This window comes from Cercospora kikuchii (genome assembly GCF_019650295.1).
Source record: "Cercospora kikuchii DNA, contig_00005, whole genome shotgun sequence".
Classification (NCBI taxonomy): domain Eukaryota; kingdom Fungi; phylum Ascomycota; class Dothideomycetes; order Mycosphaerellales; family Mycosphaerellaceae; genus Cercospora; species Cercospora kikuchii.
Window position 1 is genome coordinate 1,843,569 of NW_025408586.1, and position 18,281 is coordinate 1,861,849.

The following is an 18,281-nucleotide window of genomic DNA, read 5'->3' on the forward strand; positions in this document are numbered from 1 at the left end:
GTGGATGGAAACTAGGACCGCTTTCCGCCTCCGCCGGCTGCTGGACGTCGCGACCTCTCGACAAGATGGACGAGACTTGCTGTGCTCGGCTGCGCTAGCCGACCGAACCTGGATCCTTGCCGTTGTGTTTGCGTCAAAGCCGCGATGGCTGGCCCTACCGGACAGGGCTCATCGAGCCCTCGCGCTCCGTCGTCGCTGAGCACGTCGCGCACAGCTCGACGCGCAGCATCGCGCTTCGCCCATCTGCTGCGTGGGAGGCTTGCATGCCCGTTTGCGGCGCCGCTGCAGTGGCCGAGTGGAAGGCCGGCCACAGGGCGGACGTGCAAACCCGGCGCGGAGAGCACTAGCGCTGCTGTCGTCCCCTGTGAGATGGTGCCAATCAAAGGCCAAGCCAGAGTGCGGTCTTCATGTTGTGGAAGAGGCAGTCGAGGTGCAGAGTAGAGCCAGGAAACGGCTGCTGCACGTGGTGGACGAGGACGCGGCTGTGGCGCTTTCGACAGCGGGAGGCTTCGCGCTTCGCGAGCCAGGTTGCAGGCAGCAGCCGCCGTCGCGACTGCTCGAACACGACACGACACGACACGACACGATGCCTCCTCCTGCAAGCCGACGTTCACCTCGCCCGTTCATGCACTGCGGAGTCGACGAAACCAGGTTTGCGCCCGCCGTCGACGCCCGCTCCTCGATGCGCCCGCCCTGACGAGACCGATGTGACGAGCGACGACGCCAGCGCTGCACGGCATCCACCACAACTCCCCGCCCACTGCCTGTCCACAGCACCTGGCCCCGTCACAGCATTTGCAGCTCTACTGTACATCGCTCTCGCGCTGCGAGATGCGCTCACCACAATATCCGCAGCTGCGCGCGTCCCCGTTCGAATGGAGCATGGCCAATATCGACCTCCCGCAACCACTCTATTCGTCGCAGCATGTGCAAGCTCAGCATTCACACGACCGATGCGACCCTGGCTGCGCCGCGGCAGCTACAGAAAATTGGCAATCCCGTACACTAGCCGGCCCGTCCTGACGCCCTCTAGGTTTCGGTCCACTCCTACCGGCGCTATCATTGAGCGTTAAGTGAACGTCGCCTCGTAAGCGACACTGGTCGCTCGACTCTCGAGAGGAATGTCACCACCAATCTGCTGAGGATGCGCAAACTTCGGCCCGAGCTGCTCCTACATGCAGTCGCGACGAAGCCCCAGCAAAGCCTACCACACCTCTGGTTCCGCACAATTTGGAGCAGAATGATGACGCAGCCTCCAGCTTCTGCATCCACATCGCTTCTCGTGTTGGTACCAGCGCAGCGGTCACACTGGCCTTTTGAGAGCGAGCGCCGCGTCTCGCAATTTGCTGTTGATTGTTTGTCCACGTGTGCGCCGCGAGCTGCATTTCGAAAAAATCGGAATTGTTCCGATGCTATTCACGAGGCTAGGCCTGGCAATGGACGGCCTTTGACAGGAAGCGCTGAACATCTCTGGACCTTCCGCCCAATTTTGGCCGACCCGAGAATTAGGCAGTTGGGCACATCATTGCTTGCCCCGAAGTTCAATACATGTACTTTCCAGGCTATCACTCCCAGCCTCTGCAAAGCGCCGCACTAAGTCTTGCACATGTGGGCCCTGTATGCACAACATGTTATCGCAATCACACGGTCACTACCGAATTCATCAATGCGCTGCTAGAGCGACAGACGTGATCAAAACACAAAACACTGGAGTATGTCATGCGAACATCACGGTGAGCAGATTATACTAATGGCTGTAGACGTACTCGCCTACTGCACCTCATCAACAAGTTCAAATATTGGATGACATGCATTGCCGATTATGCTGCTAGCGGGCCTCGGTGAGCGCTGCATGAGCTGCCTTGTTCTCTGCACGACAGTCAGACTTTCGTTCTTGGTCTGTGTCGCGTCCACTGGCGTGATCATCAACGCGCTGACCAAGACTCTTTACTGGCGTTCCCTGGATGCTGGATCTGTCAAGCCTGAATGCCTTCTCCGGGAAGCCTCGACCTGTGCGGCTCAACTGGCGGCCATTGACAAAAGGCATTGATGTGGCAACTGGCAACCTCAGAACCACCTCCCTTGTCCGCAGGAATCGATCCAGGGCGTCACATGATGCAACATGCTTTATGGATCCAGTACCGTTGGTTTAAGACCTGCATATGTATCGCTGTGTTACGTTGGCACGAAAAGCGCGCTGGCAACAATGCACTGAGCCTTTCCTGGCAGTCAACGACTTACGAATCCGGAGACATGCATTCTCTTGCGTCCAAAATAGGCATTGCGTGACCGATTCGTCAAGACCGAAACTCATGGAATTTCTGGAACAGATCCGTCTGATACAACACATCGCTCTCACTAATTCATCTACCAATTCGACCGTGTATCATCACGATCAGACACAAAGATACGAAGCTACAGCTTTCACGCCACTCCCTATGCAAATCTTTGTATGAATCACGTCCGCATAAGAACACCCAAACCATGCGCAGGATGGATCGGATTCGTCGTCTTTCCTTTAATCCAATAAGAAGAGGAATATTCCAGAATTCAAGACTTGAGACGGTCAACATCGCCAGTCTCAGCAATTCCCGCTCACCGCTCTTTCCTGGCCACTTTCACAGCCTTATAAGAGCAGCTTATAGGTCGCATTAATGCGCATCAACAATTTCGGACGCACGTTGACTGGCTGCCCCGTGGCATCTCGAATCACTGTGGTGAGAGTCTGGAAGTGAGAAGTGCCGGCTCTTATGACCGCCTACGCGCTGCAGCTCGGAAGCAGAAAATGACCACGCGATCTACCACTCATTCGCGGAGCACAACGTGATCCATGGTTTGGTGTCTCCGCAGCTGTAAGCGACGAGCGAGGGCCAGTTTCGACTGGGGTCGAAGAGCTACGAAAAGGTGTTCGTGGCGATCCCTCTTGCTACCCTCAACCATCGCCTTTCCAGACTCGTTGAACCGATCAAGTATACCAGCTGGTCGGCTCCCGTTTGACATAGCGGTTACACGCGGTAAATTGTTGCGTACGAGTGTGCTGCTGCCATGTACAACACTGCAACCAGCCAGCATCCCCTTCGAAGACGCAGGTACCACAAAGGACCACTATTCAGTCTCGTACCAACTGCATACTTCTATCATGATGTGTTGAGTGCTGTTGCTGATGCAGGCATCGGTAGGAACAGGCTGCTCCACTCCTGAAGGTCCTATTTTGACCAGAGAGTTTACAGCAGCCTGAAGCAGAGCATCACCACACTGCGCTCCTGGCAATATCAAAATATCGATCAAGACAACCAACCTGCTACGAGCCTCCCAAAGGAACTGCTCGTAGCACAATATCGCCAATGCAGGCGGACAGCGAATACACAACTACGTCAGACAAGGGGAGCCAATCGAGTGCTGAAAGTTCACAGCGACGATGCACTATTCCACACGGCAATCCAGCAAGTATGGCGAGAATTCGCTCCACAAGCGACAATCCCTCAGGTACCACGTCGATTCGGTTCGACTCGGTGGCCTCGAGCCGAGAACTTCGACATTTGATAGAGGACGTAATCAAGACTATCTCGACACCTCCGCACGTGGCGCGGATATAACGCGGAGATGCACGGCACAAGTATCGTACATGACCTGAAGCCAAAGACAGTCGTGACTTGAGGTGTGTATCGCAAAATTCAACAGCTTTCAAGATTTTGCGAGACTTTGATGATCTGGGCAAAAAAGCAGCACAGGGAATCAAAGCCGATTTCGCCCGCCTTGGTCCTACGACTAGCTACTGCTATGTGGAGCGACTGCATATTCCAAATATCGAGGCTTGTCGAAAAGACTTCAGATCCCCTTCGATTTCCCAAGTCCGTCGCGCGGATCAGGCGGAGCACCTGCATTCGCCTCTCCTCGTGCACTTTCTTCTTGACGCGGTCGAGTGAGATGGGGTGTCTCGGTTGAGACGCCAGGGTCGAAGCTAACGTTACGCTTCATGGCAGACCTCATCGGTGACGGGCCCGCGGCTGCGGTCGGAATGCCAGGTCCAGTGCTTGCTGAGGCGTACGGTGCAGCAGCCGCCATGCCAGAATGCACTCCGCCCATGCCGTATGAAGCCGGATAAAACCCGCCGTACTCCATGTCTGGAGCGCTATCGGCCGCGCCTGCTCTTGCTTGGAACGCCATCCGGGTGTACATGCCTTCTGCGGCCTCCATAGGTTGGGCGTAGATTGTTTTCGCCCCATGCATCGCGCTCCTGTGCTGCTGCGCATCGGCTGATGCCGCTGTGTCAGCCGCATTATAGTCAGGCCTCCTTAAGGGGGGCGAAAAGTTTGAAGCAACCGCAGCAGCAGCTCTGTTCCCATACGGCGGGGATGCATCATGCGGATATGTTGGCTGTGCCCTGAGAGATCCATTCCCGTGGCCGGCGCCCATGCTCGCATGCAGAGATTCGACGTCATCGTCGAATGCCATTCCTCCTGCGGGGCGATGAGGTCCAGAACCACCAGGTATAGGCCCTCTAGGCCCACGCATATCTAATTGACTCATCAGTAGGCTGGTTCCCAAGCAATCCAAATGGGATCAAAGTTCTACGTACTCACCGCCAGTATACCCGCCAAGCATATCGCCATCATCTCTCCAGTCCCTTCGTCTTCTAAACCCCGCTCTCCTAGGTCGAAAGTCGTCGTAATCGTCATCAAACCCATCATCGTACGCAGTAAAGTTTCGTCTCCGTGCGCGCCTGCTCATATTCGCTGGCGGCAAAGGTGGCTGCTGCTGATCCATCATGCCATTCATCATCATACCATTGTTCATCATTGGTGGCATGATCCCGACACCACCATTCATCATGCCTGGGTTCATGCCCGTTTGCAAGGCAGCAGCTGGTGTCATACTTTGTTGTTGCATCGCTGCGGCCGCCATGGGGTCGTTCATCATGCCATTCATCGCGGCAGCAGCTTGCATGGGATCTGGCATTGGTGTCGCCGGCATTCCACAACCTCCTGTAGGTGCCACTCCTGCCACGCCGATCCCGGGCATGGTGCCTCCAGTAGCAGTGCACGGCATCATAGGGTTGGGCATCATTCCTGGCATCTGCTGTCTTGCGAAAAATTGCTGCTGCTGCTGCTGCTGCTGAGTCATTCCTCCTCCGGAATACATCATCTGCGCCAGCTGCGGCATCATCTCTTTGAGCTGATTGAGCATGTTTTGTCGGTATTGTTCTTTCCTTCGATCCGTATCTGAGCCGAATAAGAATGCGTCTTGTTCGGACATGTGGCGCTGGTACTGCTCGGCCATTTGGTGAAAATTGGATTTGAGGTCCTCGAATTGATCCCAGGGGACGTATCTGGAGATGTGTCAGAAATGTCAGCGGTCTCCGCTAAGACAACACATCGCACCAAAGAGGACTTCTGCAGTAACCTCACTTACCTTCTGCTTCTCCTACCACCATGATGCCTCCCTCCTCCACTACCATAATCACCGTCCCAGTACCCTCCACCCCCATTGCCCATTCCAGGCCACGGCGGATATCCGCTTCCCCCTCCACCTCCTCCTCTACTGTTGGAACCATGATTTTTCCCGTACTCTCTACTCGCCCACTCTTCCATCACTTCGCCCAACTTCTCATAATCTCTCACAGTCCAGCTCCGCGGATCTTTCCACGGCATTTGCGGCGCGGGACCAGCGCCCATCAGGAAGGAAGAGAACATGTCTACGGGGTCTTGGTAGTGTTCGCGGCCGTCGCCTGATTTTCGATCATGTTCACGTCAGTAAAGCAGTGGAAAGAGATGTGATATGGAAGCGAAAGGAGATATTGAATTTTTTGGCGTACCTCCTCGTTCCACGTAAACGTATCGACTACTTCGATGATATGGCCGATCGCACCAGCAGCGATCCGGATGGCATTCGCGGAGGGTTTGAGAGGGAAGGTAGAGTTCGGTTTTGGAGGGTTGGATGCCCATGATCGTACCTGATCGGTCCAACAACGTGAGATTTTCCTACGGACAACACTCTAGTCCGTCTTTCTAAGATGCTCTTGCTTTCGAGGTGCGATGGTCTCTGTCCGGAAGGCAAGCGCACACGGACTCGAAGCGCCCGGTCGACTCCAGCGAGCAATCAAGCCAACGACGAACACGAGGCGATGAGATGAGCCGTGCAAGGGAACAGACGGTGAGTGAACGCTCATCCGCTGCGCTGGCCAGCTTCCTCGCACATGCTGTCGCACATGACCGTACACCTGATCTCTTGCAGGGACTGTAAGGAAGCAAACAAAAGTTGTCTGTAAGACTGCAGCTCCTGTGTAGATCGATGTGTGCTTTGGGAAGGACAATCAATCATTTCGAAACTTCCCAGGCCATCAGCCGACCGCTCTTTCTTCAACGTTGAGAACCCATGGCGCTGGAAGATAAGTGGGCATCGCGGAGCGGAAAGCTACATTGGTGTATTCTGCTGTGTTGCGTATATGTTTGTCCTACCTAAGGTAGACAGGGTCAAGTCGTGTGGGAGTCTCGCGTGACGCGGGAAGGATGGCGAAGGAGATGGGGATCTTAGACCAGGCTCGATTCGACATGGACTTGCAAGATGTCGCGCAGGCAAAATTCGCTGCTTCTTTCCTGTTCTGCTGCTGCTTCATATGCTTAGATTGTCAATATTGGTACATTGTTTTCGCTTGCTCTGAAACGCTGCCGCGTCGCTGCGCACGTTTTGCCGCTCGCCATCCATCTCAGACTTACGACCTGCTAGAAAGCGTCCGTCCGAAGAAGAGGACAAAAAGCGCAACGCGAAAATAAAGCCTCGCAATGCTATGCCGCCAATTGAAAATTTTCCCTGCCGCACTCCTCCTCACAGCTTTGGTCTCGATCATGCTTCATACCATCATCTTTTCGTCGTGGGCAATACCTGTACTCTCACATTAAATCATCGTCCTAGCTCGCTTTGGCCCTCCTGCTATTGCTGTCGCTCCTCACAGGCGTAGGCTCCTGAAGCCTGCTAGTGATGCGAAATTGTCGGCTACGAGTAATCTTGACATTCTCGGGCGATTCACTTTCTTCACTGCCCCGGCTCTCGCTGAGCTGCTTGTCTCGCAAGAGCTCTGCCAAAGTCTTTCGTCCTTTGCGTTCCTGGCGCTCCTCTTCGGGATCAATATACCGGTGAATCGTGCGATGATCGAGGACTCGTTCTTCTGTATCATGCTTGCCTTCTTTCTCTGTTTTGGGCCAGTAATATCCATACAATTTACTGTGACGCTCGCAGCGCGGGCATGCAATTCGTGTCAAGAAGGCTTCTTCTTGTACAAAGAATTCGTCACAATTCCGGCATTCAACCCAGCGGTGGTACGTCGTAGCGAGAAGAGTCCGACAGAGATGGTAATCACCAGGAGTGCGAGGCGTGCCGCGGCGGACACCCTCTTCGTCCTCTTCTTCATTCTCGATACTGGTCACCGGTGGGGTCGCCCCCTCCACCGCACCTCGCACACTCCTGCGAAGCGCTGTGCGACTTTGCTCTGCCTTGTCTGTCGACTCAGATCGCTCGTCGTCGTCGAGGCAGGCTGCGGAAACGCCTTTGACCCTTGTCTTGGTTTCTGAAACCGAAACCTTTGTAATTCGTTCCTGAGGCTGAATATCAGTGGTCAACATATCGCAGATGCCTTGCGCGATGTTGCCGTTCGCAAAAGTCTCCAGAGAAGTGGCGCTCGAAGCACCAGAGGAAGCAGATGACGAATTGTCATTGCCTGTTGAAGACGGCGAACTCGCGTCTGCGCCATACTTCCGCGCCCGGCCACGGACTCGCTTCTGTACTGCTTCTTCGGTCGATGTCGGCGACTGCGGCACACTGTACAAGTCGGTGGTGGAGTCGTCCACGCTGACAACATTCCGCAGGTTGGAAAGACTGCGCGACTTTCCAATCGCGGGCAATTTCGACTTCGATGGCGCCGGTGAAGTCTTCACCGCAGTGTCGACTTCAACCTTTTGGAGTGCAGACTTCTTCACGAACATGCCTCCCTTGCCGCGAATAACGGTTCGGTTGTTCGATGTGATCTCTGCCTTGACCTCCACGACGTGCTTTGTTTCCTCATCCTCACTTTTGTCATCTTGCTCCTTATCGGCGCCTTCTTCTTTCTCCTCATCCGAGCTTTCTGGTGGAGTGATGACGATCGGGTCGGTCGCAGAAAGCCCACGCTGCTTGCGATCTGAGCGATCCGCTACGCCTCCAAGAAGTCGGTAGATCTTTTCGAGTAATGGTTCGTCAGGATCACTCTTCCGATGCTTTGTGACTTTGCCAAGTTTTGTCGGTGCGGAGCGAGGTGCATTTTTCTTTCCTCGCGAAGGAGGCGTGTCTTTCGTTTTGAACCGACCCCTGCCATCTCGTTCATTGCGGTCTTCATCAAGGCTTTCTTTCCTGCCGGTGAGCTGATCATCCGGCCGTGCGAGCTTCCGCGGTCTTCCGCGACCCATCAAGCCAGAATCAAGGTCCTCAGCCTCATCCTCGCGCTTTCTCTTCCTCGACGCACTGTTGTCCGTATGGCGCCTCTTTGGTGTCGATGGCCGAGATTCTTCTTCATCATCAGATTCCTCGCTGGAGCTGTCGTCGTGGATGATGGGACCACGCGGGTCCCAGCCATTGCGCTGGAGCTTCTCACACGTGTGGCAAAGACATTCGCAATTATCCTCACCGAAGTAATCCTTGCCGTATGTGACTGTGATCTCTTCGCCAACGACGATATTTCTGCGTGCCACAATATGTATACCGTGCATTCCCTTAGTCTGCAACCGAGCATTTGAGTTGCAGTCGTGGTTGGCGAATCGCGCTGGACCAAGAAATAGTGATGGGCGCTTGCGACGGCTCGTGATGACAATGCTGAAGTCGGTGTTGCTGGAGAGCTCGCGCTCCTCCCGCTCCGTCATCTCCACCTGGATTCCTCGCAGGAATTCGATCTCGGTATCCTTGCGAATATTCTTCCGCGCCACAATGCTTGCTTCGGCAGTCGTGATAGTATATCGATTGGTCGTGCAAACCTCGAATGGACAACTTGGTAGCCACATATCAATATACTGCCGCAGGTGCCGCACGAAGTGCTCCCGTTCATCCTCGGTGCGCAGAGCCTTGTGGAAGGTTGCAATTCCCTTCGTCTTCAACAACAGCTCTTGCGCCTTGCCAGCATTCTGATTAATGACAACTTCTTGCTGTAATATCTTGCACATCTCCTCTTGAGTGATATGTCGACTGCCATGATAGGTGGCCTTGAGTTTGCGGATGTGAGACCAGAAGTAAATCTATTGCACTCAGTCAATGTTGCGCATGATATCCTCCTTGCTACGCGTATACACACCTTGTCAACAAGCGCATCGGTGGCCCAGTCGTCGTAGTTGGCGAGTTGTGAAAGCGTCAGACCACCCTTCTTGTTCAGCGCATCTTCGAGATTCGCGGCTTGACGAGCCATGGCTGCAATGGCACTGCGTGACCGTCACACAGCAAGTCACCAGGGTGAGAGGAAGAAGATGCGACAAGCGTCCGACAAAGGGCGACACTCCGCGCATTCATTCCAGTTCCAGCGCAACGCCGCTCCTCCTCGGCCTTTCCACGCGAACCACTTTACGAGACGTGTTTGGCGCGAAATCGCATTCTCGATGGTTCCTGATCGATCGGGTGAGACACGCGCAGAAATGCACGACAAACAAACAGACAAGCGAGGAAGAGTTGGCGCGCGGTGGGTCGTTGTTGGCGCAAACGTGCGGTGGTGTCGATGGGGAAGGCTGAGGCTCACGGACTCGAGAAGACAGCCAGGCGGATTGGAGAGAGATGGCTGGCGACTGCTCGACATCCCTTGCCGGCGTCCAATCACGACTTCGGCAAATCCTGGCACGCGCATGCAGAGCCGCATGAACCATGCATCACCGACGGGGCATTGCCGAAGCACGCCGCACCTATACCATCTGCCATCACGGTGCACCATTGTATAATTGTACGCACATCTCCTTCTGCTGCTGAACAAGGCTCCAGGCCTTTTCAGGGCCTCAAAACCGTCAACATGATTCAACTAAAGGTAATCCACTCTCTATCTCCTCCTCCACTACCCACCCAAAAATATCATCTCATCTAATCCCACCCGCAGACCATGGTCAACGTAATCGACAACTCCGGTGCCGCCGTCGCCGAATGCATCAAAGTTCTCAAACGCAAAACCCCCGCCCGAGTCGGCGACCGCATAATAGTCGTCGTTCAAAAACAACGCAACTTCGGTCCAGAATCCGCTGGAGGAGGCAGCGTGACCGTGTCCGCCGCGAACAAAGTCCGAAGAGGAGATATTCGACATGCAGTCGTGGTACGGACGAAGAAAGAATTTGCGCGAAAAGACGGGAGCGTGGTGCGATTTGATGACAATGCTTGTGTGTTGATTAACAAGGGTGGGGATCCCATTGGAACGAGATTGAACGGCATTGTGGCAAGGGAGGTGAGGGAGAAGGGGTGGAGCAAGATTCTGAGTTTGGCGCCGATGCATTTGTAGGCGGAGAATGAGAATAGAAGGATGTGAGATTGAGATACTGTATGGGACGAAGGGAGTGGACACGCGGTGGTATTGAGGCCACCAGAGAGAAAAAATTCTGCTCGAAAAGCCTGCCAGCAGTCGATGCTCGACGATGGCTCGAAAGAGATCACTGTGCATGATCAGGGATTTGAGATCGTGGCAGGTACCCACGCACACGCGTCGAGGATTCAAGCAGGGCCGAAATCACAAAGGGCGATATGCTGCTGTGTATCTCAGCTGGTACACGAGATTCGCGCAAGTCTCTAGCTGGAGGTCAAGTGCGTACGATCGGACACGATGAAGTATTGTCTACGGGACAATGAGAGCTCTCTGCTCACAGTCAGTGGGAGCGAAAGTTCAATGCAAAGAAATTCAAAGACACAACGAATTTACCACAACAGGACGCGAATCAGCGATCACGTCGAGTCGAACAGCATGGATGGGTAGATGGACAAGTTTTCACTTTCATCAATTGATGAAGTTCTGATTCCGTGTCTGTGCTGCACCTTGTCTCTCACTATTCTGAAGCATTCGTGGCTCGCTGATGCGAAGCCAATTTGTGCGGCCCAAGTAGCACCGGTCAGAAAATACCGAGACCGTACTGTTCATCGCTGTCTCCCTGCTCTGGAACGACAGAGTCCTCCTTCTGCTGCTGAGGCTGCTGCTGCTTGCGACGCTTCTGTGGTGGGGGGCGCAAAAGGACACTCGAGACATGCGCGCTCTGTCGGGGAATTCTGGATGTCTTCGCGACACTCGGGGGCGATGAGAATCCCTCTCTGCCAATGTGCAAGGTTGGGGTCCTTGCTGGTGCGTCGTTCAAAATATTCTCCTGGAAAACAGGACGAGATTGTACTGTCGTGGATGTTGATGGCGTCATATCTCTCATGACCCAAGCCTTCATTTGTTCCGATCCTGATACTAAGCCTAGAAGAAGTCAGAATATCGGTGTGGTGGTGGAAGAAAACTGAAGTCATACCACTCTACTTCCTGTTGGAGGTCGAAATGTTAGCAAAGGTACGTAGATCGGGTGGCTGGCACGCTGCCACAGGTTGTACATACTTAGCGTCAAGAGTCGACCAGACGTTTTGGCATTCGCAGCAGACATAAAAGAGAGCCTATCATGGTCAGTAGGTATTTGTCGAGGAAAGTAGCGCAAGAACCCACCATTCCAGTTTCAGCGGTTCGCTGTTGCGATTGAAAGTAGACGGCGTCTCGTGCACCACACTTCTTGCATTCTTCTTCGGCGTGCGGGAGCTGTAAACACCTATCCGTCAGCACATGTCGCCGACCAGATATGACGAGAAACCATATGCAGTGTTGGAAAATGTGAAGACGTCCTCCTCTTGCCTCCCCCCTCAAGCAGAGCTCTGCTGTCTCTCTCGTTTCTCCGCCTCAACCGCATCGCTAGCTTCCTCTTCCGGGAGCTCTGCTTCATCGGGCACTTCGAGGGACAGATGCGCATCGGTCGGTCGCTCGCAGATGGGACACAGGATTTCTTGTCCGCACATGGTGCACATCTCAGGCTCGAAGTCCTGCGCCTCGATGTCCAATTCGTCGTCGTCGCCTTCGTCCTCTGTCATGTATGTGTCGGATGGAGAATCACTACCCACCGTTGGATCCTGGGCAACGTCGTCGACGTTACCAGCCGTCTCTTGGACATCCTCCTTGAGCGAGTTACGCCAGATGCAGGAAGCGGTTGCCTGCTCGCTGAACTGGCAGGTGCGACAGGCGAACATGAGCGTGTTGCTCATGCGATCCTCCTTCGGGTAGAGCATGTTCGAGCTGCGCGTCACATTAGTTCCCGCCGCGCGGTGGATTCATTATTCGCGCGACAATACGTACCACTCGCGGCAGAAGCGAAAGCTGATCTTCTTCGAATCGTCGCCCTTGCCCTCGGGCGCGGGCGAGCCGTTCATGTCGTAGGCGGACATGGTCGTGCGTGGTTTGCGTGGACCGATGTTGTAACGATGGTGGAGGTGAGTGTCGTGGATGAACTTGTAGTTAATAAGTAGAACTAGCGGCGCGTGCCGGTTTCCGAAAAAGACAAAGTGCGAAAATCTAGCCCTTCCGCGCGCCGCTGCGGGGCAATCGCGTTGCCAGGCACGCACGCACGAGCGATCCTCTCTCTACCAACTTTCTGGCCGCAGGTCGTTCACCAGACTGCACTGTTTACATCCGCGTACACTACTGCCCTCCGTCCACACCGGAACCAGCGCGCTGTTGCATGTGACAGCCGAGATAGCCTGATCGACCAGGGCCTTGTTATCAAGCTCGAGATCTAGCCTGCCCGCGCGATCCTGACAAACCGCTTTCAGCGATCACGTTTTGCTTCCCCACATTCATCGCAATCATGGTATGGAAGAGCCTCTCTCCGCGCTGCTCCATCGTCCGCGCCCGCTGACGGTGACGCGTACAGGCTACCGGACTTCCAGCAGGCTGGGAAGTGCGCCATAGCAACAGCAAGAATTTGCCGTACTACTTCAATGCGGCCACCAAGGAGTCGCGCTGGGAGCCTCCGGCCGAGACTGACAGCGAGACCCTCAAGCACTACATGGGCCAATACCACACTGCCAACCTGCGCGCTGATGGCGCCCAGCAGCAAAACCTGGATGGCAAGATCCGCGCTGCGCATCTGCTCGTGAAGCACAAGGACTCACGCCGACCATCATCATGGCGTGAGTCTGAGATCACTCGCTCCAAGGAAGACGCCAGGGAAATCATCCGCGGCTACGAGAGCAAGATCCGGAATGGTGAGACGAGTCTGGGCGATCTTGCCGTCACTGAAAGCGACTGCTCCTCGGCTAGGAAGCGTGGTGATCTGTGAGTCCCTCTCATCTCCATGGTTCGAAGCTGTGTTCGTGCTATGATGCACCACGGCCTCGAGACATCCACTAGTCACACGTGTCAAACATGCTGACAATATCACAGCGGCTTCTTCGGCAAGGGCGATATGCAGGCAGAATTTGAGCAGGCTTCCTTCGCCCTCAAGCCCGGGGAGATTTCGCAAATCATCGAAACACAGTCTGGTTTGCATCTCATTGAAAGGTAAGCCGTAATCACGAGACTCTGTTACACGTGCGGTCCACGCGTACGACATGTTCGCGGAAACGAATTGTTGTGCGCCGCGTGGGGTTGCCACATTCCAGCTTCGGGTTGCACTTACTGACCTTCCTTGTTCAGACTGGAGTAGCTTCCGAGCGCACAAAGCACAGAGATACAGTATCAGAGACATGTTCTCGAGCCCATGGCGATCTGAGCAACAGACCTGTGTTAGTGTCACGATCCCTCAGCCGAGTGACTTTTTGGACAGCAAGAAGCAAGCAAGTCATCAATAGGCGATGTGCATGCAGTCACGTAATTTCCTGAATGCGGACTATCGCAAAGTTCTGAACGCGTGCAAGTGGTGCCCCTTTGTCTCGAGTCGAAACTTCGATCTGTCCCGACGTCTTCCGTAGGGTCCACCTTGTCGCATCACTCCAGGTTGAGTCACGCGTCGATCAAAACTCCTACGAACCTCTGGAGATCGATCCAGCACTGCCCATGTTTACGTTACGAGGCGTCTGGAGAAGCCTCGATTTGCGCGTCCTTCCCCGGGCAGTCACTGAACGAGCAGACGCAGCGCTCCACATTGCCGCAACATAATATCGCTATTGTGGCGCACAGACAGAAGCGCCGCTGTATTCCATAGCCTTCGATGCACTGATCCTCCCGTCAGCATTCACTCGAAATAGGAAGAAAGATCGGCAAACTAGCCTGCAGCTTCGCGCCCAGCCGCGACTGACGGGAAACGGCACCACAATCACCTGAGGCCCACCTTCCTGGGACTGCACGGCACCCTTCCACAACAACTTCGAGCTCGACCACAAACAACGCATCGAAACTCCCGACGCTCCTTGACGGATAGAAAGCGCGCCCACTCACTCTTTCACCACAGCTCGCTCTCCTTGACAAATAGCAGCGCCATTCAATCAAGGTACCCAATCGCCCTCGAGACCATTTAAGTCTGCTTTCGCTTACCGCAGCTCTTGTCCCAGCACCTAATACTCAGCATCAAACCTCTGACGTACTTTTTACTCATCGGCTTCACTTGCGGCCCTCGACTCGTTCACTCGACTAGTGGATGATCTTCATCAGTGACAGACCTTCGGTTCTTCCCTAGTGCATCACCTTCCACAACCGAGTCGAGAGCAACTTCCTCTTTCAGCAAACCCACCAGCCAAAGTCCATCCACCCAAAGAACATCCACATCAACATGGACTTCCTTCAGCAACGTCCCCGCGCCGGCTCCTCCGCCCAGTCGCAGCCGGCCCACCGTCGCCCTTCTTGGGCCCAGTCGCCGAAATCATACGTAAGTACATCTGTCGAATGGAGAGCACCGCGAACTGCGAGGCGCGTCGAGCCTAATCTCTGACTTGCACATTCAGGAGATCTACATGCGCAAAAACCTTGCTGCCGACCGTGTTTCGCAGGCGGACGATGGCGCCGAGAACTACAGCTACGACGACACCCATTTGGGTGAGTGGGCTATCCCCAAAGAGCTCGAGGACCGCTTGCCCTCAGAGCTCAAGGCGGCTGTTAAGGAGTGGCGGTATGCCGGTGCTGCTGTGTGCACTGCCCTAGTCCGCATCGAGAAACTTGACGATGAAAGCCTCTACCGCGGGTACCCCGAGCACACGCTGGACCATCTCTCGCGCCGCCCATCAATCCAGTCTTCCGCAGTCGTGGGCGCAGAGACTCCGCCGATGAGCTCCCCTGTGTCCCCCACACCGATTGCACTGCCAGCTAGCTTGCTTCGACTCGAGAAGTTGGAGCAAATGTCGTACCGCCCAACAGCTGGCATCGAGTCACCGCCGTTCAGTCCTGTTGATACTCCGGGATGCCCAACTCCGGACACGCCATCTGACTACGCCCAGTCAGCAACCTCAAATGCACGCGCCATTGCTCACAGGTTCCCGACCTATGCGGAATCTGCCGCTAGCAGCGGTGCCTCCAAGTCCGATAGCTTCAGCAGCTCTTTCGGCTCGTACGTCTCCACGGCTCCATCCACACCAGCGATAGTGTCATTCGACGAGGCTGCCTGGGAGACATTCCTCAAGACTTACAGTGCCGAGCTGTATGATATCAACACCAACTCAGGCCCGCGTCTGAAGGGTGCGGGGTACACGGTCGACAGACTTCGCGTTGAGCTAGGAATGGAAAAGGGCAACGAGGAGCTGTTGACGGACTTCAACGAGTGGTGGAGTGGCATGAAGGCCAAAGTTACGGAGTACGACGAGAAGATTCGCGAGCTTGAGATGCCAAACCTCGAGACTGTCCGCGCTGAGAGGCTGGCTAATGGCATGCCAGTCTAGACGGTGTCCGCGCTCCTCCTACATCACAAGGCTTGCCCCTGCAGGCTTTCAGATCACGGTCACGACATCGAACAGTGTTGCAGACAACGACTTCCGCTGCTGCGCAGCTGGAAACCTTCACGACTTGCGTGCAATGGCTTAGCGAAGGTGCTCGGGAGTTTGTGCTTTCTTATGCTTTTCTGATTTTTGATACGATCGACGACGAGTGCATAGACTAAGTAGCTTTACGGTCGAAAGCACACCCAGCGAAAGATACCCCCAATAGCATGAGCATGATGGGAGGCAGCTGGCAGGAACACGAGAGAGAAACAATTTGCGGCGCTGGTTCGTCATGGCTGGTCTCCATCGTCCACCTGCTGGCAGTCGACATGCGATATGAGTTTAGCGGTTAATAAGACATACGGTTTTCACGTCAAAACACCTTCCAATTTCTTTCGATCATACGTACTGTCGCTCTCGTTTGGATCTAATTTCTTGGAAATCCGCAGCCGACCTCGTTCCCATCCTCAGACCATAGCATAATGCTGCTCTGTCGATCTCACTCACTGTCTGTAGGTCTGTGCTCGCTTTTATTCACATAACAACCCACATGAAACCCGCCAAACCTGCAAGCCCGTATGCGAACCACCAGACTTTGAGATGTTCGCCTGCTGTTGAAACCGCATCTGAAGACTGTGGCTTGCTTCCTGGTCGAACCTTTGGCACTACTCGAGGAGGAATTCTAAACACGATCCCTGCCATGGCCGCCGCTGTCGTTTGTGAAGTCGTCAACATAACAGCTGTTGGTTGTTCGGTTGCTGTTGGTGTCGCGATCGGTGCACCGAGTGCGACTGTGGAAGTTCTATAACCAGAATTTATTAGCTTTTCCGCTACTTGTCAGAAACGCGCCATCGAGTCGAAGTACTCACCTCATATGACCCTTCCAAATCGTCGTCCAAGCCGGTGGCTCAGCATAGTGAATGCTCCCATCGGCTTCTTGCACTTTTCCAGTAGTATCCGCCTGGTACAAGAATTCTACATATTGTCTGTAGTTCTCTGCATTGAACATGGCAGCTTCGGAAGAATACGCGGCGAGCTGCTCCGAGAGAATGTGGCCGTAGGCAACAACCGCTGGGCCGGTTGGTTGAGCGCCTGTTTCGGACCAGTAGCCGGGGGTGTCGCCGACTGTGGTGGAAGAAAAAAAGAGATTAGCAGAGATTCTTTGCGAAAAGGCAAGCCGAGCAAAAGGGGAAGTGGGACTTACTATCATTAGGCGACTCGGGAATGGTGATTGAGTGTATACCCTCGTGAATGGCGTACAGTGCTTGGAGCCAGCTTCCCTTCTCGAGGCCAAAATCCTTGCGTGAGGAGAAGAATGATGGGCAGAAATGGACGTTCTTGTCTCTTGTGTCGTTGAACCGGTTGCCGTTCCAGGTGTATTGCGCTACTATATTTGGTGGGCAGCTGTTTACGCAGTGGTAAGTTGGCTGCCAGGCTTCTGTGATCACACGGTGGAGTTTATCTGTAAGTTGGAGTCAGTGTCAAGTATACAGGGTCACAAGAGGGATGAATGTCTGGTGGGTCTCTGCGGCCAAAATTTGCTTGAGGGAAGGCTGACGAGCAGAGACCTTCTGCTCTCACGAGAGGAAGCGACACCCCTTGAGAGGAAAATACATACCTGTGATAAACCCAAGTTGCTCCTCAGTAAGGTCCTTGCCAAAGAAAAGCTCCAGGAGGCGACGAGTGTGGGAAGCAGGATCAGAGAGCTCCCTATCGTGCTTCGCCATGAGGTTGTGCATCCTCTCCCGAACCAGACTCAACGTCTCGGTCACGACTTGGGTTTGAACGGCATCGCATTCAACAATGCGTCGTACGTCTGAGCTAGCGGGTCCAGCGACAGAGATTTTTGAGACTGGTGCACTGACTCCAGTCACGCTGAGGGAGGGAAGAGGAGTTGGCAACGATGAGCCCAGGATGCTGGTTGCAGAAGTAACAAGAGCCGCCATCTCTACTGATGCTCGTTCTTTTTGTCGTGAGGTCCGTTGTCGATGGATGGTCTGAATGAAGTGGTTTGAACAGATGCAATGAGCTGAGAGAAAAGTCGAGAGGGGCGCAGAGAATATCTAGACGGAAGAAGTGCGTCTCTGCGGACTGGAATTCGTAGACCCATACTTGTCAAAATAGTTCATGGTTCCACAGAGGCTGTGCTCCAACAAAGTGAACGTTGGTAGGCTGCGCGGCCTCAAACCGTTTCTGACTACACTCTTGCTATGCTTCAACCGCACAGACTGGACAAGAACTGTGCAGGCTCCCAGCTCGTTGTTGAGGAGAGACATGTCGATCGCAGGATCTCAAGCCATGCTGGGAATGCCACACGAACACAATATCGAAAGGATGCCCGCTGCTCCCAAGATCTGCCCTGAGATCGACCGATGGAAATG

At 54.4% G+C, this 18,281-nt stretch overlaps 7 protein-coding genes across 7 annotated transcripts; 3 read left to right on the top strand and 4 right to left on the bottom strand.

Annotated features, from left to right (window-relative positions):
* Positions 1–3,828: 3,828 nt before the first annotated feature.
* On the bottom strand, positions 3,829–5,945 carry CKM354_000850300 (uncharacterized protein; the record flags this gene model as incomplete). The annotated part of the gene is made up of 4 exons (XM_044803882.1): positions 3,829–4,517; positions 4,584–5,329; positions 5,413–5,728; positions 5,816–5,945. The coding sequence occupies 4 exons, from the start codon at positions 5,943–5,945 to the stop codon at positions 3,829–3,831; spliced, it is 1,881 nt and encodes a 626-aa protein (XP_044659817.1).
* Positions 5,946–6,908: 963 nt separating this feature from the next.
* Positions 6,909–9,424, bottom strand: CKM354_000850400 (uncharacterized protein; the record flags this gene model as incomplete). The annotated part of the gene is made up of 2 exons (XM_044803883.1): positions 6,909–9,257; positions 9,314–9,424. 2 exons carry the CDS (start codon positions 9,422–9,424, stop codon positions 6,909–6,911), a joined length of 2,460 nt encoding a protein of 819 aa, XP_044659818.1.
* A 675-nt stretch (positions 9,425–10,099) lies between these two features.
* Positions 10,100–10,489, top strand: CKM354_000850500 (mitochondrial 54S ribosomal protein YmL38/YmL34; the record flags this gene model as incomplete). The annotated part of the gene is made up of 1 exon (XM_044803884.1): positions 10,100–10,489. The coding sequence occupies one exon, from the start codon at positions 10,100–10,102 to the stop codon at positions 10,487–10,489; it is 390 nt and encodes a 129-aa protein (XP_044659819.1).
* A 601-nt stretch (positions 10,490–11,090) lies between these two features.
* CKM354_000850600 (DNA-directed RNA polymerase II core subunit RPB9) lies at positions 11,091–12,441 on the bottom strand (the record flags this gene model as incomplete). The annotated part of the gene is made up of 5 exons (XM_044803885.1): positions 11,091–11,286; positions 11,570–11,625; positions 11,675–11,764; positions 12,121–12,292; positions 12,353–12,441. 5 exons carry the CDS (start codon positions 12,439–12,441, stop codon positions 11,091–11,093), a joined length of 603 nt encoding a protein of 200 aa, XP_044659820.1.
* Positions 12,442–12,860: 419 nt separating this feature from the next.
* Positions 12,861–13,559, top strand: CKM354_000850700 (peptidylprolyl isomerase ESS1; the record flags this gene model as incomplete). Its single annotated transcript, XM_044803886.1, has 3 exons — positions 12,861–12,863; positions 12,927–13,330; positions 13,439–13,559. The coding sequence occupies 3 exons, from the start codon at positions 12,861–12,863 to the stop codon at positions 13,557–13,559; spliced, it is 528 nt and encodes a 175-aa protein (XP_044659821.1).
* Positions 13,560–14,762: 1,203 nt separating this feature from the next.
* On the top strand, positions 14,763–15,861 carry CKM354_000850800 (uncharacterized protein; the record flags this gene model as incomplete). Its single annotated transcript, XM_044803887.1, has 2 exons — positions 14,763–14,858; positions 14,935–15,861. 2 exons carry the CDS (start codon positions 14,763–14,765, stop codon positions 15,859–15,861), a joined length of 1,023 nt encoding a protein of 340 aa, XP_044659822.1.
* A 573-nt stretch (positions 15,862–16,434) lies between these two features.
* Positions 16,435–17,846, bottom strand: CKM354_000850900 (uncharacterized protein; the record flags this gene model as incomplete). Its single annotated transcript, XM_044803888.1, has 4 exons — positions 16,435–16,702; positions 16,770–17,025; positions 17,105–17,362; positions 17,519–17,846. 4 exons carry the CDS (start codon positions 17,844–17,846, stop codon positions 16,435–16,437), a joined length of 1,110 nt encoding a protein of 369 aa, XP_044659823.1.
* Positions 17,847–18,281: the final 435 nt, after the last annotated feature.